The 23,825-nt window shown below is 39.8% G+C and overlaps 1 protein-coding gene across 1 annotated transcript in view; it reads right to left on the bottom strand.

The window, feature by feature from the left end:
• Positions 1-246: 246 nt before the first annotated feature.
• TP53BP2 (tumor protein p53 binding protein 2) overlaps positions 247-23,825 on the bottom strand; it is a 31,003-nt gene continuing 7,424 nt past the window's right edge. The window contains exons 3-17 of the mRNA XM_082481287.1: positions 22,921-23,000; positions 21,839-21,940; positions 18,880-19,054; positions 17,334-17,515; positions 16,777-16,941; positions 16,094-16,331; positions 14,255-14,383; positions 13,735-13,871; positions 12,454-12,943; positions 11,296-12,077; positions 9,288-9,425; positions 8,562-8,695; positions 7,354-7,520; positions 4,079-4,278; positions 247-1,319 (exon numbers count right to left, since the gene is read on the bottom strand). Of these exons, the coding sequence (XP_082337413.1) occupies positions 1,278-1,319; positions 4,079-4,278; positions 7,354-7,520; positions 8,562-8,695; positions 9,288-9,425; positions 11,296-12,077; positions 12,454-12,943; positions 13,735-13,871; positions 14,255-14,383; positions 16,094-16,331; positions 16,777-16,941; positions 17,334-17,515; positions 18,880-19,054; positions 21,839-21,940; positions 22,921-23,000 (3,161 nt within the window). The 3' untranslated portion in view covers positions 247-1,277. The remainder of the gene's footprint in view (positions 1,320-4,078; positions 4,279-7,353; positions 7,521-8,561; positions 8,696-9,287; positions 9,426-11,295; positions 12,078-12,453; positions 12,944-13,734; positions 13,872-14,254; positions 14,384-16,093; positions 16,332-16,776; positions 16,942-17,333; positions 17,516-18,879; positions 19,055-21,838; positions 21,941-22,920; positions 23,001-23,825) is intronic.

Here is a 23,825-nt window from a genome sequence, read left to right as displayed (position 1 = left end):
TGCTTCCAGGAGTTCTTACTACTGCTGACTTAAGTTTACCCACCTGAGGAAGTGTGTCCTCCTTCCTACAAATAATTTCCTGGATTTATGGGCACCTTTTCAGAAAACGGTAAGTACTTACCTAGTAGGAGAACATGAGCCTGAAGGGTCAGGCACTTCATAAATACCTTTAAGGAAAGAGTTGATCCTCACTATTTAATAGTGTTCATTATCAGATGATTATTCCCAAATAGATAGATATAAAAAGATAGTTCCATGGGAAAGGCTTTGTTTAGACAATACTTGTACCAAGTTTTTTTCTTAAGTATGTCCCTTAGCTTTTATGGTTAACAAAGGTTATATGCAACTAACAGATTTGGCTTAATTTTAAGTGCAGAAAGATTCTTGAGCAAACTGGGGGGGAAGGGTTCAATTTAATACAGAAAGTAGATGAATGTTAGCATAATGTAGAACAGCAGTGTGTCTTACTGTTAACAATTTCAGATGGTCTAATAAAAACTTGACACTAAAAAATACCCAGAGTTAAACCCAAAGAGGAGACAAAAGTTTAATGGTATCACAGTCAAGTAAAAACAAGTAAGTTGTCAAGGACTATGGAAAGTTTCTACGCTTAGTTTTCAAAGTACAAAATACAATAAATACATGAGGCTCTGTAAAAAGAGGAATCTAAAACTACGTTGTCTGTTACAGCACATAATATTTTGGATACATGGAATTCCTAAGATGCTACAGCATTTTTTAAAGTTATTGCTTAATGGTCATGTGGTTGTCACTGTTCAGATGCACTTTGATTTAGCTTCTTTAACAAACGTTCTGCTTCCAGCAACAAGCATTTGGGTGCTGTGCACGTAATTTATTTCAGTTTCTCCCATCTGGAAAAAGCCTCGGGGTAAGTTTGGACAAAGCCGAAATGTCTGTTTCATGATGATTCCCTTCAGTTGTAAATTGAAAAGGTCCTTGGATTTAATGCAGAAAAATGTGAAATTCCTTTCTGCCACGTTTGAAGAAATCAGAGTGGGTACTTGAACATAATGGCTTGCTTAGACCAAAGGCAGCAGAATTTCATTTGCTTGTAAGCATTATTTCATCTTGTAGAATGCCCTCATCCATTTGCTAATGCATCAATCCTTCATTTGTTTTCAAAGCACATTCTTCATAGCTTTCAAATTACATTGTCATTGAAATAAGTCTCATGATATTGGAACCAACACAAAATGAATTTTTTTTTTGTAAGTCATCCATGATTAGTACTTCAAGAATCTGGCTTCTGTACTATTTCATGCCAAGCTTCTTTGTCTAGGTTTAATCCTTGGATACAGCTGAGGGTAAAACAGAAATGAGATTTAAAATTTTAGTGCTTTAAAAGGTTACTTTTTTTAAAAAAAGGAAAAAAATAAAAGAAAATATAACCATGCTTTTGCTACTAGAGATTACAAAACACACACAGAGCACTAACAAATATAAATTTAGCATTCTTAGGCAAGTTTAAAAAATACTAACCGTGACAGTACAAAAGGAAGGCATTGTAAAGCACATAATTCAGTACCTTCAGCTCTACCCAGATGGGTGGGCTACAAAAAGCGTGTGGCTTTGTAAGTCAAGAGACTTTTGTGTTTAGTGAACTATGGGCTTTTTCCCTGTTTTATAAAGGAAATGGAGAAGTATTAAAGTCCGTTTTGCTTTTTCTCTCTCAACGCCTATCAGCCTTTACAGATCTATAGCTTTGGGCAAGCTGGAAACGTCTGGCTGCATAAGGACTGTGGAACTGTAGGAGCTGTGCTTTAGTGGATAGTGGGTGGCCAGTTAAATTCGTTTAACTGGCCAGCAGTAAATCAGTAGTTGCCACCCTCTGGCCCTTGAACTATGTGCTATTCACACATTCTGGCTACACACACAGAAGTACAGAGACTGCCTCAGATGCAGGGTGACGATTGATGGGACACAGCTCACCACAGCATGCAGCAATGCTGAGATGCTTGGGAAGTTCTTGGCTCCCACTTGCAAAGGGCTCTGGGAACAACTACTGTTCTGCAAAGCATGACTACTGACTACTGGCATAGAAAGAATAGAAGGATACACTTCATACAATTAGGAAAGATGAATCTTCCATGCTTTAAATGGCAACGCATGTCTACACTACATCCTGTTTTTTTTCAGCTAAAGTTCTCCTTAAAGATATCCTCTTCTCTCTTCAGCCAGATACTGGCTTGCCTCTTTTTAATGGTCAGCTAATGGTTAAGAGAAGACCAACAACTTCACCCACAAGGTTTGTCTCAGTCTGCTGTGACTCCACCGCTAGCAAAGATGAAGTCAGTCAGTCAGTCACAGCAGCATAACACCGGACAGCGTTCAAAAGATTTCGTTTGGAACAAAGAAGTCAGTATTTTGACAGTATTATTTCATTTGCATTCAGTTTTAGAGCTCTCGCACAGCTTAGGAAGCTAGCGAGTCACTAAGAAGGGTTGAGCACTTTTGCAGATAATTTCATCCTTGTTTCTATTCAGTGCACCTAACAGCAAAAGGATAGAGCAGCTGTGATAAAAATACAACTTCATATAAGAATGTATCAAACTACCAAATGTTTTCCTCTGTGCTGAATATCTTAGCCCAGATTTCAGCCGCTATATTAAGAGTCCAGTAATTGCTTTTGAGAATAACCAGAGAATTCTTCGGTAGCAGTACTAGCACAACTGGACAGACACAAGAGTGTCACTTGGGTAGTTTTCCCCAAAAGGTTCTGTTCGGATTGTGTTGCGCATAGAAGGATGAGTCGTGATCGCCAGCCTAAGCTGTGTTGCCTTGTGCTTTTTATTACAGAAGCACAGATGCTCCTTGTGTTCTTACACACCTGTGCTCAGGCTGAGTGCACAAGCTTATGAAGAAGTAGCACATGCACAATTCACCCTGGGGCGGGGGAAAAGTGCTGCTATTTCTGACCTTTCTTGACCTTGTTTTGCAGGGCTGATGGCTGCTCTCGATTTAGAAATGCTTACATTTGGAAGGGAAAAAAAACAAGCAGAAGTACTATGCTAGGGAGAATTTTACACAACATTGTGGGTAGGCCTGACCTGAAAGTGATACAGAAATGAAAACTGATTTTGCATTAGGTATAGTTACTCCACAAAAAAATCTAACCAGTTTAACAGTAAGGATTATCTGCATGAGGAAGGAGGTTGAGCTTCTTTCAAGCATCATACATCAATCAGCTAAAATTCACAGCAGTTAATCTTTAGCATTGGCAGAACCTCTTATCTCCAGCAGCAGGGCAACTGGATATGTAGAAAAAAGCTTAATGAAGTTTTTATACATGTGTCCATCTGCCATAGTTTTCTAACAACTCAGCCATGAGAAGTATGGGGACATAACTGAAAGTATCTATTATTTGTACACAGTTGCTTTTAATAAGAGAGGTAGTACAGAAGATGATGATGAGAGGCCATTAATTTAAGGCCTTTGACATATGATTATATATTACTTTAAAAGAGCATAGGAGAAAACAAAGATCTGCCCTTATTTGGCAATGTTATCTCTCTTTCAACACTAGAAAAAAAAGAAAACCATAGAATTTTGCAGTATTTGTCCTAAAACTCTCTGTGAAACCATCTCAAATCACAAGGTGCACTGTGTACACCCGGACATGGAAAGACTTATGACTCATTCTTCATACAAGTTTCAGTTCTTAAGGCCCTTTGTGCCAGTGTATCACTTTCTAAGAGGGGAAACCCAGTTCTGTTCACATGCTGAACAAAACCTTACACACACATGTTCAGATAAAAGCTTTTTTTTTTGTCTAAGATGGTGAGACAAGCTTAGTATTAGAACCTGCTATGTATATAGCAGGGTGGCGATACACGTTCTTTTATATACCCATTAATATAATCTGTGTTAGGTATCTAAACAGAGGGTGTTAACCCACTCTCTGTCAAGGTATTCAACTCCCCAGATGAATAAATGGAGAATGCCAACTCCTTCCTCTTGACTTTTGAAATGGCACCTAACTTAAACGCATGAGAATAATGCTGTGCGTACTGCACGTAGTGGGGTGGGGCTTTTTGATTCTGAAACATCAAGGACTCACCCCTAGCAGGTTGCGGGGAACATAGCCTTCCTTGTCATTCAGCCGTGCCCACCACCACTCAATTTCATCTTCATCTTCCCGGCGCAGGATTGTCATGCAGTCTCCCTCTTTCATCGAGAGCTCGTCGTCATTCTGAGCCTCATAATCCCAGAGTCCATAAATCACTCCTTTGTTCATTATCCCCATTTTCTCCTGGACTCCTGCAACATTAAAAACACAGAACAGCTCAATAAAAATGTTTAAAAAAATAATAAAGGGAACAGTTGGAAACACTGCTGTAATCTTACTGGAGAGAAGTCCAGGAAAACAAGAGAAACCAACCTTGGTTCTTATCACACTTAGCACCTTGTTGTCATCAGCCTACTGAAAGTCAGTCCTGGAACAGGTGGCATTGCAAAGTTAGCCCTTGCACACAGCAGACAGATTCCTTCCTTACGCGTGTTCAAAAAATACAAGGTAAATGGGGAGAGGAGCACTGACTGACAAAAGGTTTTATTTTCGTGCTAGTGCTCATACTTCCTACACTTAGGTGATGAGCAAGAAACAGGTGTTTGCACTCTTAGTTCATCAGTAATCTCTTTCTGTCAAAAGGCGATAGCAATAACTGCTTATGTTGACCACCATTGTCATTTTGATCCTTGAGGTGTCATTTGCCACCCGAGCCACATTATTTCAGAACTTTAAAACTAAAGTTGCATCTCAGACCTATACCTGAAAGATTTGTCTGCTACCCACCAGCTGCTTTCCGTTACCTCAAATACTTATCTCAGCAGTTCTTAATTTCTGCCACTATTTTAATTATGGTTTCTTAAACACTGACTTCAGAAACACATTTCTGTTAAATTGCTTCTGGGCCAAGGTGTTTTGGGGTACATGCACACGCCTTGCAGATGTTATTTAGAATTTGCTCATTTGACAGCTGTAGCCAAAGATGAAACGCTGTTCTTTCTGTACACGTTCCTCAGCTTATAAGCAGCAAACCGGAACAGGTATCTTAATCCACTGTTACACAAATTTTCTCCTAATTATTCCATTTTGAAATATTGAATCCTACTGGATTTTTTGTTTCCTGTTGGTATTGCCAGAAGCAAAAAGTACATTGCACATCATATCACAAAACTTGTCATTTCCCTTTCCTTCTCTTACCTATTACAACCTATTGTATAGGATTCTTACCTACGTCTGCTAAAGGAAGCAAATCAGGTTCTTCATTTCTGCATTCCAGCTCATGTAAAATTAATTTACTTCCAATATATGCTTCATTCTGCTCAGAGAGACTCTTCCCTTGCTTTGCATTTGGTATGATTAAAGGTTTGGCAAAAGCTGTGCTCTGCACCCATATGGAAAGTAAGACTGAGCACTAAACATCAAAGCAGACAAAAAAGATTTGCACAACGGATCTCATCTTCTAAAAAAAGTGTTAGCAGTCACGCCAGGGTAGCAGCGCAAACACACATTTAAACTTAGAAAGTGAAAAATGACATACTTAAGCAGCATGAGACTTGTCATTTAATCAGTGCTAAAGGACTAGAGGTTTTATTTCAACATACCTGTACTTGTTGATGATATTCAATGTTGTGCATCATTTAGAACAAAACGGGATTAGGTGAATCAATGAATTACAGCAAGGTTTCTCACTTAACAAGTTTTAATGCTGTATCTGTTCTGGAAACAGACAGATACACATGCCCAAACTTCCTTTACAGCAAGAAACAGATTTAGCCGGTGAATGAATTTCTAACTATAGGCAACTGAAACAATCTTATCAATAGGATTAATTCTTAATGGAAAAATATGGAAATTTGATAGCTGAACAGCCAGTGTATCAAGACATACCCTACTTTGAGTGGCTTCAATTTGGAAAAGCTGACAACAAGCCAAAGCCTTACAGACTATTCAGGACCCTTTGGGAAGTATCTCGTAAGACAAAAAAAATGACAAACCCAACAAAAAAAAACAGAGTATCACGTGAGAACACCAGATGGTGGGTCCAAAAACCCCCCCAAACAAAAACTTTGTGTTTCTTCATGCTATATATAATAAAGCCGTGAATCTCCTTCCCACAGGATCTTGTGGGCTGTTTACCTGAATTTTAAGAATTAGACACATTCCTGAAATAAATATCTCAAGACCTATTCTACACAAAGACACCATCTCTTAACACACATCAGAGTAAAACCAGGAAGAAATATTGGATAAGTATTATTATTTTTAATCTAGTCCTCCAGTCTTCTTGGACATTTGTTGTTGATGACTACCATTGGAGTCTGGATACAAAACCAAATGGACTTTTGCGTAGCCTACAGATTTTGACACTAGTTAAATAGGTTTCCTCCCTTCATAGGGAAAACTACATATTCAGCACTAAGAGACACAGTTTTCAACCTTAGTGTGGACAGCTGGACAGGCTGTTTTGAAATATGCTGGCTGAGCAGCTTACAGAAAGTCAGATCTCACATGTTCCACAAAACCAGAAAGGTCTATTACAGGTTTTTATGCTGTATTACATTGCCATTACTCTAACCTCTTACAGATAGATAATACTCCAGCTGGTAAGTGCCTAGGAGACAAGAACCCCATACAAGACATACAGAAAAGTAATTTAAAACCTGATTACATACAAAACTTACAGTAATTTAAAACCTCATTGACTAATACTCATCACACCCTAGGGACAATTCATCCTCTCCGTTAAAAAGATAGCTTCCCCTTTAATCTTACTATTTGAATAAAATCTAAATTTAATAAGGGATTTCTTTTTAAATGCGAGAGAAGGCGGCAGCCAGAAAGATAAAGTCAAATTCAGTGCTTACTAACCTCCATTAAGGCAGAAACTTGGCAATACCTTTCTTAGTTCTGAAGTGCACATTAGGAAATATTCCTCATTTAAAGACACTAGGCAGCAAATAGGAACTGCCTACTGAGATATCCATTCCACTTTTCATTTTATGTAAAAAAGTACTTGTGTGGTACGATTCACCTAACTGTCACCTCACACTAATGTATTTGTCAATGCGCGCTTTTAACTCATTTCAAAGTTTTTAACGTGGGAGAACATTTTGTTACTCACATCACCTCTATAGCTTCAACATTATAAAGTTAGTCTCGATGGATCTCAGTCTGTGACAAGAAGCTGGCCAAAACCTCTCTTTCCAAGAGAAACTCGAGGCATCGGCACACAGCCTAAGCATGCAACTTACCACTCATCCAAAAACACACCAAGAAACACCAGGTGAGTCCCTAGCATGCTCCAGAACTCAGTTGTCATCACCTACCATATAAGAACTGGGAGCACTGTGTGTAGCCTTCCTCCATTTCCTCACACTTGTCTGCAGCCGTCTGCATGTCACTGTAGGTCATCGCAAATACAGCTGCACCTGACTCCACCAGGAACTTGCACACCTGCACGTTATTGCAAGATGCTGCACAGTGTAATGGGGTCCTGCAAGCCAAGAAGAAAAAGATGACATTACTTTTATTGCTTACAGCAGTGCTTACAGACTCCTAGGGGCAAACCACTTTTGTGCGTGACCTCCAGCAATCCATACAGCATCACTGAAGGCTTCCCACCAGAAGCACTTAACCCAGGATGTCAAGAGCAATTGCTTTTCACAGGTAACGGGAGTTACCAAGAGCTGCTTGAGCCCTAAAGCTGGGTTTCCATATGGATCTCTAGTTATGCTACCTTTTTATAATCCATTAACATTTTGAGAACGTCGATTAAAGCAATATAAATAAAAAAAAAAGAATCAATACTAAAAAACCATTCTGAAATCCTCCTGACATCATGCCTCTTACAAGCTAGATAATTACTTCAAGACCTGACCTGATGACAAGTGCAGGTAATTGGGATAACTACTGAGGCTGAGGTGCAATAAGCATCTTTATTCAGTCATAGGCCTTAGACACTTTTGTTACAGGCAGAAATAATGGTAAAATCAGTGCCCCCCTCCCCTAGCCTTTTATAAATAAGCTCCCTAGCTACTTTAAGGAGCATTTGTAACCCATTATCAGTCACAAGCCTACTTTGTAGGTTGTGGTTTTCCGCTTCGTTTTGTTTTTAAGTTGTCCGAGTACTGGACAAAGAACTGAAGATAGTTTGTAGGGCTGGATACTGCCCAGAGCGTGTGTAAGCTACACACAAGCTGTTTCACAGAGAGGACACCGGGAATTTCAGCAAACAGCATAAGCTGTCTTCAATATCTCAGAGAGAGAGATCAACTTCCTGACAACTGTATCCACCCTACTGGGCCTCAGACAGACTTCTTCCATATTGGGAATATTAATTTAATTTGCCTATTTTCTCCTCTGCGCATTCTCACATGATGCCCCACAGGGAGCTGCTGTTGCTCTACTGTGGAAAAGTTATTGCCAGCTCTACAGGAGCAAAACTGAGTGACCTCCTGAGGGACCTGCAGCAGCCCCCAAGCTGCAGCTCTCTTCTGGAGAGCGTTTGTAAGGTAACACTTAAAGAAAGCCTTACCATCCATCACTATCTGCAGCATTCACATTCACACCAAATTGTACCAGGAACTTCACGATTTCCGTGTGTCCAGCACACACGGCGTTGTGCAGCGCAGTAATCCCTTCATCGTTGGGCATGCTAGGATCTTCAACCTATTCAGCCAGAAAAGGAGCCATTCGCATTCTCTCTACAACAAACATCTCTTCACATATCAAAATGAGCTGTCTTATTCTGAAATAGGATTTTGAGCCATATTTCTATGAAGGACATGAGCAACAGGCAGAAAACTACAGCAGTAACCAATCTCACAAGAAGACTCACATATAAGCTTGCAGCTTCATTTTGACAGTAAGAACCTAAAGTGGTTCAGAGAAATAGTATGCTGATAACTTAGTAAAAGCATTGTAACAAATTTCTGCAATTTGCCTATTTAACTGTAAGCAAAATTCATGTGGACTTTACTTATCAAAATTATCCGATAAAATGCCAGATAGGGGATGAAACACTACATAAGAGATGAGGAAAATGTCATCCTGCAAATTTATAATATTGGTGCTAAATACCCAGTGTGGCTTTAACACACTTAAAATCAGCTTCCAAGTGGCCATGTCCTGTTAGGACTTATCTCCTCAAGGGCAGATCTAGGTTGCTCACTGTCATTTTAGCTTCCACAGTCCAGAAAAGCTGCGGCTTCCCAGTTTGAACCAGGATTGCTATTCCTCTCTTTCAAGTTAGCGTTTGTACCTCATAAATTATTCTCTGCACGAGGTCAAACTCCCCCTCCAAAGATGAATCCAGAAGCAATGCGAGGGGATTGAATTTCACTCTCATTCCATGCCCAATTCTCTCAGAGCCAGTTTTGCGCAAGTTCGTCCTCTTTCCCTGTGAAAAGGTAACACAAGTTACAGACATTTTTTTCCTGGGAAGAACAAGAATACAGAATTGCTTATTTGGGAATGACAGCAGAAGTAAGTCAGTGTTTAATATGAAATTTAGACTGTTTTCTGCCAGTCCCCCAACATATTATGAATATAGTAGGTCAGACATGTTATGAAAGATCTCTGCCTTTATCTCTAGACAAGGTCACTATTCAACTCAAACACATCAATGAAATAACAAAACTCCCAAATCCATGAAGATCAGGAAAAAATGCCATTTTTTTTATTCATTCTGACCATTTTAGCATTAGCTCTCGAAGCTGTTACACAAATCCAGTAGTACACTCCATGAAGTACACTACTTTAGGAAAATATTAGGAACTTAACGTTGGCACTTCAATTTAGCAGAGGTTAGCAGGAACATAAGCAGTTAAGGAAAATGCTTTGGGAAAGAATACAGGACCAAGTATAGAAATGCTTTACATGCTCCCAGTGATACTGGAAAGCAAGTATTTCTATAGCTGAGTTTGTACTCTTTCCTTGAGGAGAATAGGCACGCATTAGCTCAGTGCTCTCCCCAGCTGGCTGTGCAGCAGCAATAAACACTATTCATCACTATTCATAAGGGTATGTAAATTTCTGACAGATGTCCAAGCAAAGATGAATAGAAATGACTCATGTTTTGCAAGAGCAAACACGTAAAGATAAGATACATTAAGAAGAGATTCCCAGAAAATACTCTTTTGCCTGTTGATTTATACATAATATCAAAAGTACAGGCTTTTTAAAGGAAGAGCCTGTCAGCACAACCCAAGTATTTAAATATGAAATCAAGAAGTTGGGCCGGTTCATTCTCATCATCGCAGAATTATTGCAAAACCAACCAGGAACAAGTTCTTGCAATTTAGGAAATCCTACCACTCGAGTTTCCTTGTAAAAGGGAGCAAGGACAAAGTCTTTAAAGCATGAAAACATGCATTGACTATCCCATGCAGAAATTACAAGGTTAAAAAGCACATTTAAAGCTTTTAAATGTTTCCCTGCACTGAAGCAATGGAGGAAAACACACACTTTCATATATCAAGTTATTAAAATTCTATTCATGATAGGTATTAAAAGAAACTCTTTGAGGAACTGAAAGTAGTAAGCATTTCTGTTCTACAACAGTGAGATAACACCCACCACACACACAGATACAAACTTCCAAAACAAACAAGATGGTAAAATGCTGCAGACCCTGAGCCCAAAGAGACTCCATTTTGATGCAACTTAAAAACCGACTGATATTAAATCAGGTTCCAAAGAAAAAGTCAGAAAAACATTTCAGTAGAAGAAATGCAAGCAGTTGATGTCTACAAACTCGTTTTGTAAAGCAGAAACTAAAGAAGTCTATTTCTCCGTATTTTTCAAGCAAGGCACTTTCAGATAAACAAATGCAATCTGGGAGTAGGATAATTAGTTTCCATTTCATATCAGCAATAGTGGGAAATGTTTGTGCAATCTGCAACTGTGCCTCAAAAGAATGAATTTTAATTTCTCTTAAGAAGGGAGCATAGTTTGGATGTAGTAGGCAGACTTGTATAAAGAATGCTCTTTACAGCTCAAAAGAGTTTTACTATTCGTGTATCAAATTCCATTTTAAACTTTTCATCATGTTGTTAATTCTAGAGACAACAGGGACTTTTCATTACTGTCATTCACTCTGGAGATAAGAGCATCACACAAATAGAACAGATACCCACAGAGAGACTTCTAGGCTATTTGTGTGACTGTTCTCCCACATCATCCCCCATAATACAATGGACAGGATTTATGGCAGAGCTTGAGATGACTTATTGACAGTGCACCCAAGTTGCAGGTTAACTAATACTTACAGGAGGCAAGGAAAACTGTCCAGTAACTTCAGGAGGCCTCATATTGAGAGAGTCCTCTCCCAAACTCTCTGGTTCCCCTGATGGATAGGGAGGTGGTGGGTATGGAGGATATTCCTCCAAGTATACCTCCAGTGGCAGTGAAGCTTCTAGGCTTACTTCTTCCATTTTTGGCTGCGTGAGTTCATCACCATCTGATACTCCCTCAGGTACAGTGTCCAAAGCTACAGAGGGAAGAACAGCTTCGCTCTGATCCGCTGGTGCGTTTTCTGCTTCCTCAGCAATGGCCGGTTCTGGCATAGAAACAGCTGTTTCTTTTTCCGATTCTGCACCTAGATAAGGATTTGGGATTTCTGCTGGACTTTCAGGACTGGCAGCTGATGCCGTCTGTTTGGAGGGATGTGATGGAGCTGAGATAGTCTCCATTGCAGCCAGAGTGGTCCTCTGATACAACAGCTTCTGAATATTGGGGCCATTAGGTCCTTCTGGCTCAGTAATGGAGCTACGTTTCTTCAGTGGCCTGGGTGCATTGGACAGCTTTTTCCGTAGTGCTTCCAGATCAGCATCACTCTGGTTGCGATACGGATTGGATAAGAAAGGCAGCAATTTGGTCGGGCTAAGAGGACGGGGTATTCGCTCCGTTTCATGATTCTCATGAGCAGAGGCTATTGTTTCCATCTCAGGCTCCGGACTGCCAGGCTTTCCTTGGAGGTTCGAGTAGACGTTCTCCGTCTGCGGCAGCTGATTCTGTACACCAGCTCCTGCCATCACAGGCTTGCCATACACTGTGGAGGAGTTCAGAGAGGGGTGGGGGGGGGGGTGGGGAAAAAACACCAAGTGTGAACATTTGATCAACAAACCTAAGAAGAACACACAACCTGATTCACCTACATAGGGCAAAGAAGCAGAATAATACGATCCATTGAACAGAGTTAATCTGGTAACCAGGTTTACCGTTGGTTATTTTGCAAATGCAAGACAGATATTCTACACTTTTTGTTAATGCTCATATACAGCATGTAAGTGCCATTTAAGATTCTTATAGCTGTACTAACCTGCTTAATTCCCCTGAGGAACAGCTTTATACCCACAGACCAGGTGGAAAGTACATCTTATCTGAGGTTTATGAAGCAGAAGAGAGGCAGAGCTCCACACGCTTACCGCTTGGGAAGTGTGGTCCTCTGGTCTGCGCCCTTGTCAAAGCACTCTGCACTGCCTGCTGGAAGTTCTTCCCAGGAGTCTGCTGTTGTGTGTACATGCTATAAATTGAACTTGCAGCCACAGTTTGAGGCTTTCGAAATGGTGGGAGTGAGGTCTCTTTGGACGGCTGAGGGGTAAAAGGTCTCACAGCTGCTGCTGGGGGACTCTCCTGTTTGGAGGAAGGAAGAATTTGGTCCTGGCTAGAGGAAGAACCTGCAGGAGGTACAGAAATTCTTTGCTGTATCTGCTGAGAAGGATGGGAAGGCTGCTGTGCCACTGTTTTTTGTTTGTTCCCCATAGTTACAATAGCCAAAGGCAGCTTCTGCAGGTTTCCATCCAGCTTAGTATCAGAAGGTTGCAGATGACTGGCTTGACCAAAGTAAGGCAAGTTTATCTGCTTTGGTTTTGTGGGGACAGGTGGTGGTACCTTTGTTACATTTTTATTGGCTGTCTGAAAGACAAAAGAAAAAATGTTTATCAAGATTAAGTAGTGAAACATGTTTTAGGAGTTCTGCTGTGAAGGACCAAAGAGCCTCAAAGAAGGACACAGTATCTAGTATTTCTGCTGCTGCAATACTGTTTACAACATCACTGGAAACACGAAGAGACTTCTTGAAACATTTTATCATCATAGTTGTTTATACTTTGAACCTATTCTCTTTAATTCTTTCTGTAGCAGCTATGTTTAAAACTTCAAGCAATGGCACGATACAGTAATTTTTCTAGAGATAGCAAAGGCACTTTGTAGCAACTTTAGGCACAAAACCTGTTCTCCGACAGAGCACTCGTCATCCCCAGGTCCTCTATGTTATTTCACCCCACCTGATCAAATTGTGCTCTTGTGCCAAGATTTAGGTGGGAAGTCTTGCTGCAATCAAACATCTGGAGGACACTGGTGCATTAAACAGTGAAACAAGTGTCTAAATGAGATTAAAAAAAACCCACGCAAATGCCTCTGTGCATATCATCTTTGGAAAAAAAAATATGTATACACACTAGTACAAGTAACACAGCCATTTTTATGTATTCGGTCAAAATGTAGATTTTCACCACAGTGACTGTAGGAAGTGATTTTGAGTTACAAGCTGCCAAAAACAGCCTTAAAGACTTTTTTTTTCCTCAGAAAGAGTCCTTTAAAAGTAGGCCTAGGTACTTTTCAAAGAGCTTCCTAAAAGCAGTATTTGAAAAGCTGTGTAGTAATCCCTATCAGATGGAATGCAGTAGTTCGAGTTTCCTGCATACCTGCGCTTCTCGAAGGAGATCTTCGCTGCTCTGGTTCTTTCGGAGGGTGCCCAGCCCAGCAGACTGGTCCACAGAATCAAACATTGAGAATGGACGAACTTTCTTCTCTTTGTCTCGTAAAAAAGTTTCTCCTTCAGCTGTTGTTAGAGAGAGGCAAACTTTTAAAAGGGACAACACAACTGTAGGAATAAGAGTCCTGTTCTGTGCAATATTCAAGACCCTGTATGCAAGGGAGGCTCTTTGTATCCATCCTACCCCTGCGCTAAGGGCCCAAGGGGCTGCCAAATGCTTTGTCTTGCTAATTGAACAGGGGAATGTACGAAGGCATTAGTGTATACTTCACCACCTGAAATGAGTTTGGTTGGTTGGTTCTTTTTTAAAATCCCTGCAACACCATACGGAAGCTTATACGGCAACATTCTTTGGGGGTTTTTGTGCTCTCAAATGAATTCTACATACTTACTGAATCATTAACTAGATTCTCCATATTTTAACATTAGCCAAGGATATAAGAACATACCTTGTCCTTCACCAGTCACAATTCCTTTTCCTGAAGTCAAGGCTGATCCTTGACTAATGTGATTGTCTGCATTTGAACTACTCCAATCAGTGGCAGACGGGGAAGGTTTTGCACTAGGGACCACAGAACCTAGGAGAGAACGAGAGGAACAGATTAAGCTAAAATAGTGTTTTTATTGACTTATTTATTACAGGTAGGTTTTTTCTGAAGAGTCAGGTCTAGACAGTGTACAAGTATCATATACAGGTTAGCTGCTACAAATCCCATCACTTTAGATTTTTGCTCATTTGTTCATTTTAAAAAAAGAATGCAAAACTAAGCTCAGAAACAAATATTAAAGCAGCAGCAAAACTATTTGTCCTAGCACACATTTGTCTGCATTTACAGAATTCAGACAAGAAACTTTTCCAGTTAGTAAGAAACTTTCCTTGAATACTTACAGTAAGGCAAAGTGACAGGATGGTAAGAAGGGAGGAGAAAGAGATATTGCGCGAAGAAAAACATGGTGCTTTAAAGCATAAATAGATCCAAGCCAAAGCAGCAGAAAAGTCATCTGTATGTTCAATGTGCATACAGGCATTGCATTAAAGCTGATCATACATTCACTGGAGTAGACATCCAGACTGCTTCAAAAATAACTAAGAAAATGTTTGCTACTTGCTATTTTAGTTTAAATATTTTGCCAAATTTTCTCTACTAAATTCTAAATTATCTGGTACAATAAGTGATGTAAAATTCAAATTGTAATGATAAACAGCAGGAGAAGAGTTTCATTCTGACAAAGTATCAGATACTATCTCTAGGAAAGCAGTCTTTTTGCCTAAATACTAAAAAATAAGGAGTGATATTTTAGTTCAAATAGCATACCACCAGGCATTCCTATAGCAAAAATTCAAGTTTTGTGTGGACTGGAGCTAGAATTCCAGCAGTTTTAGGATCTGCAAACCAGGTAAAATGAAGCAGTTCTCTGTTCTCCAATACAGCCAGAGACATTTGGACTGCTTTTCTGTTACGGCTACTTTAATACTATCTGCCTGAATTGGAGATGGAGGGACAGAGATTAAAAAAAGTAAACAGAACTGTTCTACAAGCTCAGCTTTCATTTTCTCCTTTTGGGAAGATCAGAGTTTGTCTTATTTCCAAGCTGAAAAGCAAGTCTTCTGCTCCCAAAATAGCACAGAAGAGATATTTGCAACTATCCGGTTTCTCGAGACTTCTCCCAGAGCTGAACTGTATCTTGTAGGAGAAACCCATACAGCAAAGCCAGGCAAACCTCCATTAATGCTCCTAGCAGGAGAGGCCAAGCTTTGTGTCAGATGTTGGGTTTATGTCTCTCTATATTCCTATGCCACCAACAAGTCAGCAAGTTTATTTCTATTTCTATGCTACAGTCAACTGCCTCCTTTATAATATTTCTTGTAATGTTGACTAATCCTTTACATGTGTCATTTCCAAAATACATGATCAGAAAACTTGGCTTTGCTAGATTTAAGTCCAGGCACCACATTGTTACCATGTGTGTCCTAAAACTTCCTCTAGAAACTCAAACACACACTGTTGTATAGTTGCATATTTTAAAATAAATAAATCACTAGTTTACAGAAAGATCGTCCTACGTATAACAACTCAGACTGCTCACTAATTTATAACACATTGAGTAGTATAACCTCAGTGTTTATAAAATATATTCACTGAAGCAAGAACATTGAAAGTAGCAAGAATGACATGTCAAATAATACTTTGCTTAAAAAAAAAAAAAAAAAAAAGAAAAAAAGACAAAGTTGGTAGATAAGAAAAGAAAACATTTTTTAAGAAGAAATATTAATCGTAAGCTATTACCTGCAGGAGCTTTAGCTTGTGAACTGCTCCCAGCTCTCATGTTAGGCAGAGTTTGTGTTTTTAGTGGACCATCAGGTACCTGCAAAGCTTGTGTCGCATCTGAAAATGCTGGTTTCACCAAAAGTTCAGGTCTGGAAGCAATACGTGGCATAGTAGAGGACTGGATATAAGGACCTACCGCTGCCACTCGACTTGGAGCAGAAGCCACTGGCTGGGGTAAATTCCCATCTGAAGAAACCTTTGCAAGAAAAAGAAGAAAAAAAAAAAAAGAAAAAGAAAATTTAAATAATGTTAATAATGTTATCTTGCAGTATCCATCCATCAGTTTGAAACAGAAGTCAAAAGTGATTAAACAAGTAGAAAATGATACTCCAATATTAAATATGTTTTTTTAAAAAGCTTTAAGAGTTATAAACACGAGGTAGTAATAGCAAAAAAGAGTTATCTTAAAAAAAAAATATCCACGACAGCATAAGTAGACCTCTTGTCCATAAAGAGTAAGTAGGTTAACACCAACGTACCATGAAAAGTACTTTAATAACACAAGACTTCCACCACATATGGATAAAAACAAGTCTAGCATCCGAACAGCCTTCCCTACAACCAAGACCAAGTTTTTCCTTCAGACTGTACGGGCCACAAATGAAATTTGTTGTTGTTGTTATTAAATATCCCATACTTACTGGTACATTCTCTTTCTGTTGCAGAGCTGCCTTTTTCTTCCACAGGCGCTCTCGCAGCTCATTAACACGCTTATCCATGACTGCCACCTCCGAGTTGCGCTTGTTCAAACACTCCCTCTGTTGCTGCAGCTTGGCATTCTGCTCCTGGTTCAGTTTGTTCCTCAACTGAATAAATTCACAAAGCCGGGGTGGGGGGGGAGGAGGGGAAAACAACAAAAATCAAAACAAATTAACTTTCAGGACTGGGGACAGGAAACAGTTACAAAGAGAAAAGCCTTCTAAAAAGTCAAGTCACGCTGGCAAACTCAGATTATGTTCTCCGGAAAAAATGTTGGTTAGTCTCCAAATTTTGTAGAAAGGAAAGGTATATACACCGCATGTTCCTTCCCCTGTTTACCTTGAACCCAGTACAAGTAACCCTCCATCCTCGGCATGCAGGCAGCCACGCAGCTCTGTCAGGGACAGGAGCAATGGCAGTTCTATTCTGACGAGGCAAGAAACAACCCAGCCAACTTTTGGCCCTTAGAGTTGTGGTTCGCGGGCCGGCTTTGCCTTACCTGCAGCTCCTTGTACAGGCGGTCGAGCTCAGCTACAGCTGACTGGTTGTCGTGGTAACCATCAATTCGGCCGTTCTTCAGCATCTCCAGTTGCCGGGTGAGTTCCTCTACCTTTGACACCGCCAGCACCAGCTCGCGCTGCTTTTGCTGGAACAGGCTGTTCATCTGTTCAATCTCCTCCACTGGAGAGGACGAGAGAGCACAATAGCTGCCCTGAGAAACAGCCGAGCGTGGGCTGCTTCCAAGCGGCGGTTAAGGGGACAGAGAGCGCCCTGCCGACCTCCGGAGCAGTGCTGCGCACAGGCTGCGGCCGGCTGCCCCGAACTCACCGTCCCTGTCAAACCAGCTCTTCCTCCAAGTATTTGTAAAAGCAAACACACTAGCAAGATTATGTAAATTCCCTCTACTTGGAGCACTTTTTTTTTTTTACTTTCTGAAGTACGGAAACAAATAAAAGAACATTACAAGGCTGAATTTCATCTGCAGAAGCCTAAATTCACTCAAAGCTGAATTCTGCAGGAAGACACTCACTCAACCACAAGGCATATTTATAATATTTAAAACTCTGGATTTAGGTCACAAGAACTCAATAACAAAACACTCAAGCTGTTATATTATACAAAGACTCAGAGAGCTTTTAGGGTCTATTACAAATGGTTGTCATCAGCTGTTCCCACTGCCAAAATTGTTGCGTTATAGAATAAAGTTTAAGGAATCAGTATGAGTTCAAGCAAGTATTAAAACCAGACCTGCTGAGGAGGGTGCAGAGAAACAGATACACATGCTCTGAGATCTTGTATTATTCTACCATCCTTCCATTCCTTTAAACTGACATTTATTTTATGCAACAAAACCCAAACAGAAAACACATTCTCCCCATAGAAAAACACTTTTGCTTTATCTGTAAAGCACCATGCTTCTTAATAAACCAATATATTTTCCTTTGAGTCCAGCTGGAAATGACAAGTTCTGTACAATATGTAGGACAGAGAGGATGAAAAGGTAGGCAGAAGAATGAGTGTTGATGTGAAGACTGAAATAAATATTTAATGTTGCATCAACATGCTGACTACAAGCACCCAACCAGTACTGTAGCAAGCCAGACACTAGTCTGATTTCCATAATTAAAACGAAAATACTCAGCCACTTTGGCCGTTAAGTTACCTCTTGCATAACAGGCAACTCGGGTATCATGCCAAGTTTTGTTATAGGCCAAGAAGAAAATAAGACTCTAAATATGTGGGGCATTAACATCAAGGATGGAAAAAGTTACTGCAGTACACAAAGGTTTTTGAGTAAGGAAACAACCTACACTGTAATTAAAAAGCAGATATACTAGGCTCAAAACAAAGAGTGGAAATGCCCCAGTGGGATATTTTAAAATAAAGTAAGAAAATATATTTTGTTCTAGGTCATTCAGGAATTTTCTTGGTAAATATAAGGTGTGAAAACGTTATTTCCTGGAACACTGTAAATACCTCCTCTGAATCACCGAAATCACCAGAAAATTTAGAGTTCCACAATCTTTCCCCAAGCAGCAACTCACCTAATTTCCCATTGCTGAGTCTTTTTTGCTCCACATGGCCTTTCAGTGCTCTCACTTTCTTAAGTTTGGCTTCCTGATTCTCAGCAATTTCCTTTAATCGCTTCAGTTTTTCCTGTTCAGCAGCTTGCTGTTGCTGTCGCTGATCTTGCTGTTTCAGGAATTTTAGGCGCTGTTCCTGCAGTCAAGACAAAGAATTTATTTTTTTGTTTGTTTAAATATATTTATGGTAAGGTACTGACAGAAACAGTGTCAAAACTTAAACACAAATCGCCACAGCAGCTTCGATCAGCTTTAGCCCCATATCTTGACTTCCCAGAGTGTCAAGGGAAGTCTCAGAGAGCAGAGCAAGCACGTACCAATACTGCCCCAATACAATTCTCCATGTACCACCATTCCGTAGTACAAGAACCTACAGAAACAGAGGTGGTATCCATGTCTAACAGCCCTCGGTAAATTTTTCTTCCATGAAATTGCTCAAAATCCTTTGAAGCCTAAGAAAAATTTTAGCATTCATGTTCCATGACACCTGCCAATTTCATTTAATCACTACTTGGCTCTTGAGTTGTAAGAGGTAATGATTATTTCCTCTCAACCTTCTCTCCATGCTGATTGTACTTTATAGATCTCTATCGTACATCACATTTTAAACAACTATAAGTCATGCTGGAAAATATTAGGCATCCTTTATACAGAAGATATTCCATAAATTATCAATCATTTTCATCGCTCTGTACTTTTCTAGTTCAGCTAGAACCTTCTTCAGATGGAGGATCAGTGCACACCAAAGCTCTGTAGATTTACCATATCCTGGTAACAATAACCACTGTCACAAGCCAGGAGAATTCAAGACATGGGAAAACCTCATTGACCTGGCTCCCATTTATACAACAGACATCACCTCAGCAGAGAGCATAAGAGTAGGATGGTTCGCCACCAGTTTCAGTACAGATGTCTGTAGTGCAAAGCTAAAAGAGACCACCAGATCACCTACAGAGACTTCCTTTAAGTTACCGGCTGTTATACGTGGCTTCCAGTTCTGGAGATGATAGGCTGTTCCAGAGGCAGAAGAACTACTTAGACTTTCCCAAGCATCCAATAACAGCCACGTCTACCACTGCTTACTAACATTAGAACTCAACGCTTCCTCAAAAAAAATAAAAAAAAAAAGTCACCAGTCATATTTAGAAAGAGGGACTCTTGCGCGCTTTGAGTAAAAAAAGGAAAAGCAAAGAGTGAGCTTGCCTCCCAAAGAAAATCAGGCAGCACCTGCAGTGTATGCACTAGTTTAGTCAATCCCACGCAGGAAAACGTCAAAAAATAGATATTACAGCTCGCGTCTAAAAAGAAAGTATATTTTTTCCCCCTCAGAATCTATTTTTAATGTTGCCTCTGATTTCAGAAGGCAGGAAAGAGGCAACGGAAAGCCTCTCTTTGAAAGGGCGTCTAGGAAAGCAGGTTTATTCCAGAAGCATGTTAAATGAAAAACTCTCCAGTGGGACACCCACAAGGCTACTCTTCTTCAAACCACAGGCAGGAGACACCTACCTGATGGGTAGCTATCCAGACTCAAACTCATAATTATTTTTTTTTAATCTTTTATGACTCCCTTTACAGTAAATATATATAATGATCCTATTTCTGGTTTCATATATATATATATATATAGTGAGGACAGTGTTATTTATAAGACCATGGTCTATTACCATCACCTGTGAGTGAAACAGGCAGACGTTATGAAAGTTTAGTCTCCTCTTATATTTAACACATCTCAGCTGGAACAGAGAAGAGGGCAACATTCTGCCTTGTCAAATTAATCAGGGCAGAACAGGTATTAACTGTGCTGCTAAACTTCAAGTGAAAACTCTGATCAATCACTTGGATGATTAACTGATTTCTTACACTTAGAGTTGCATCTTCTTCATGTAAGATCCTACCATAAAATGGAAATAAAGTTATATTGGCTATTTTGATGGGCCACAGTATCACTTTGAAGATGCTGCAGACCATTAGAAAGCCATGGTTTGAAGCACTTCCCTGAGATAGGATTACTGAAAGCCAAGGGAACCGAACAAGATGGAAACATGTAGGGGGAGAAAAATCCAGCTGATCTCAAAAGGAGAGGCAGACAGGGCTTCTGACAGTGGAAGAGCAGTGAGACAAGAACCCCAGAGCAGCCCTCTTCCCCAGTAGAGCACATTCGGAAATGCATGGGAACTCACCCACCCACACAGCCAAGCGCTCTTCAGGATGGGCTCACATTTAACCATTCTCTGCCAAAAGCAGCATTTTCCATGGTGATTTCAAGAGTAGTGCGTACCAACAACACTTAAGTCAAATATGAAATCCATGCCACCATTCTGCAGATGCATTCAGAATATTTTTCCCCTAACAATTCAGGAGCACCCTGTGTGCTTTCATTAGCTTTTCTGTTATTGTTCAGCAAGCATTTTATAAATCACTCTCTTAGTTACTGTTATCGCATACATGCCATCTTTTCTAGACAGCTGCCCCAGGAAACCAGGCACACATTGAACCCTATCAGGGGAAAGCAAGATATCATTACAGGACAGCTTTATATCCAGAGACAAAAGCATTGTTCAGTGATCAAACCGGTGAATGGCTGGTCACCACACAGAACACAAATAGGGCGGCAGAGCTACCAGGATGAATGGCAATATATTAACGTTATATGCTCTATCCTTTTAGTAAGCTATATGGTCACTTCTATCACTGGCATTATTTTAATGTTTTACTACTGGATATTTGCATAGGTTGACAGTTGACTTTCAAATTTAAAAAGGAGCCAAAGAAAGGGGGCCCTCTGTTTATAAGAGGTAAAAAAAAAAAAAAAAACAACAACAAAAACCAAACCCAAACACAAATCCCCAACCCTCGCTCCACCTCATGTGACTCTTAATACCTTTGTTCCTGGCTATAAACAATCTCATTCCAAACTCACCTTGTTAGCCAGCATTTGCTGTTGAGCCTCAATTTGTTGTTGCTGGCGTGATGCCATTTCCTGAAGTTCAGCCAGTGTCATATCCATCCTTGGAGCACTGACCTGTCAAAGAAAATCAAAAGCATGCTAAGCCTAGAATTTTTAATTTGGCTACAACTCAATAGAGCTATTGCAGAGAAGTATGATAAAGGTCTTTAAAAATAAAATAACAACAACTGAGTATCCAATAAAATAATTAGAAAGAAATGGTGTATTTCTGTGGTAAAAGAATAAATAGTTGTAAGCTCGTACACATGCGTAGCCCAACCCAGCAACACACATAAGTTGACATCACTTGAAACATTAATATATCTAGCAAAATCCCAGCAGCATTTTAAAGAGGCGTTTCAGAGCCCTTTATAATTAAGCCCAGCATGAATCAGCTTTGACTGACTGAGCCCAGAATGCTCAGCACACGGCAGATTGGATCTGTGGTCGTAGGTGTATCGTTGCAATTCAAAGCACTTCAACATAAGTTGAAGAAAATTGAAAGTTTAAGGGGGGGGACCAGGGGGGATGGTGGCAGACTCGTCACAACCTCGCTACCTTCAAATAATGTAATAATTGTGCCATCTTTATCTGTTCACATGTTTCCTGAATCTAGATTCAATCTTATATCCATAATTATAACTTCTGGAGCAAGAATAAATGACAGAAAATGAATTCAATGCTGAAACGCTAACTGTTCTCAACTTGAAATCTGGAACTAAGGGATCTCTGACAAAACTGAACGTGAAGATAATCAATGAACTGAAGCAAAACGAGAGAAAATTTTTGATGGGAGTAGAGAGGGAAAGTATGCTGAATTTGCTGCTCTGAGATCACCTGCACAAACACAGATACGGCAGCAAACAGATCTCAGAAACATCTTAAAAACTGAAAGCAAGGGTGATAATTGCTAGAGGCTTTGTGTCTATTTTAGAGCAGTCATTAGCAATCTCTCCAAACTAGACTCTTAGTTTCCAAGGTAGGATTTGCACCAGTATCTCAAAAGAAGGGAAGCCTCCGTTTTCACTAGGCTGGCCATTGCATTAAACACTTACTCCATTCTCTATTCTTCGATCACCAGGCACTTTCACACCATTTCTTTTTAAGGCTGGATCTTGACACCTTTGTCCAGTCCCTAGATAGAAATACCAGATAGTCAAAGATAGTAAGGTATTTTGGGATTTTTCTTATCCCTTATACAGCACTATATAAGATTTTTCTTATCCCTGTATCTTATACAGCATGCAGTACAAAAGGAGAAATGGTACAATCATTTTGGCTTAGAATCTGAACAACTATTCTTCCCATGCTGTTACCACTAAGACAAACTTAATGGATGACACAAGATATTTCATGTAGAGGCTGCTGTTCAATGTCAATGTTTATTTTAAAATATAAGACTGTTTAAAAACAGACAAACAAAAAAGCTTAACCAATAGTATGCTATTTCAATATTTCTCCTGTGGTCAACAGGCCCTTATTAAGTCTGCCTTACAGATGATGAAGAGTCACAAAAACCTTTTCCACTCTGCGAATGACACAAAAATATCTGGTTAATTCACAGAAAGACATTTGGACCACAGTGTCTTAAAACCAGCATCTAGATGTTCTGATGTGCCTTCGTCAACTGTCTCACAGAGCATATGAATAAAAATAGTTAAAGGTTAGTCACCTGTCATGAAAGATGCACCATTTAATCTACAGCTGATTATTTGCACACAAAGTTTAAAAGCACAAAACTTTTTCTTCCTGGCAGTCATTGTGACAGTAAAGATGCTACTTAACTAGAAACCTACTTTAATATTTCCATCAAATTAAGTACAAATGGTGTTCAAATGCCAAATACCAAGCTCACTCATTTCTCTGTAGGTCATACATGTACTACAGGATGAAGTTAGCCCTGTGAGCTTCATGCCCACTTGATACCTACACTTCAAGAACATATTCCTTCAAGACCAAC

The sequence above is a fragment of the Vanellus vanellus genome (assembly GCF_965231255.1).
Source record: "Vanellus vanellus genome assembly, chromosome: 3".
NCBI classification, from domain to species: Eukaryota; Metazoa; Chordata; class Aves; order Charadriiformes; family Charadriidae; genus Vanellus; species Vanellus vanellus.
Note: the sequence above shows the minus strand (reverse complement) of the source record. Positions and strands in the feature narration are given on the sequence as shown.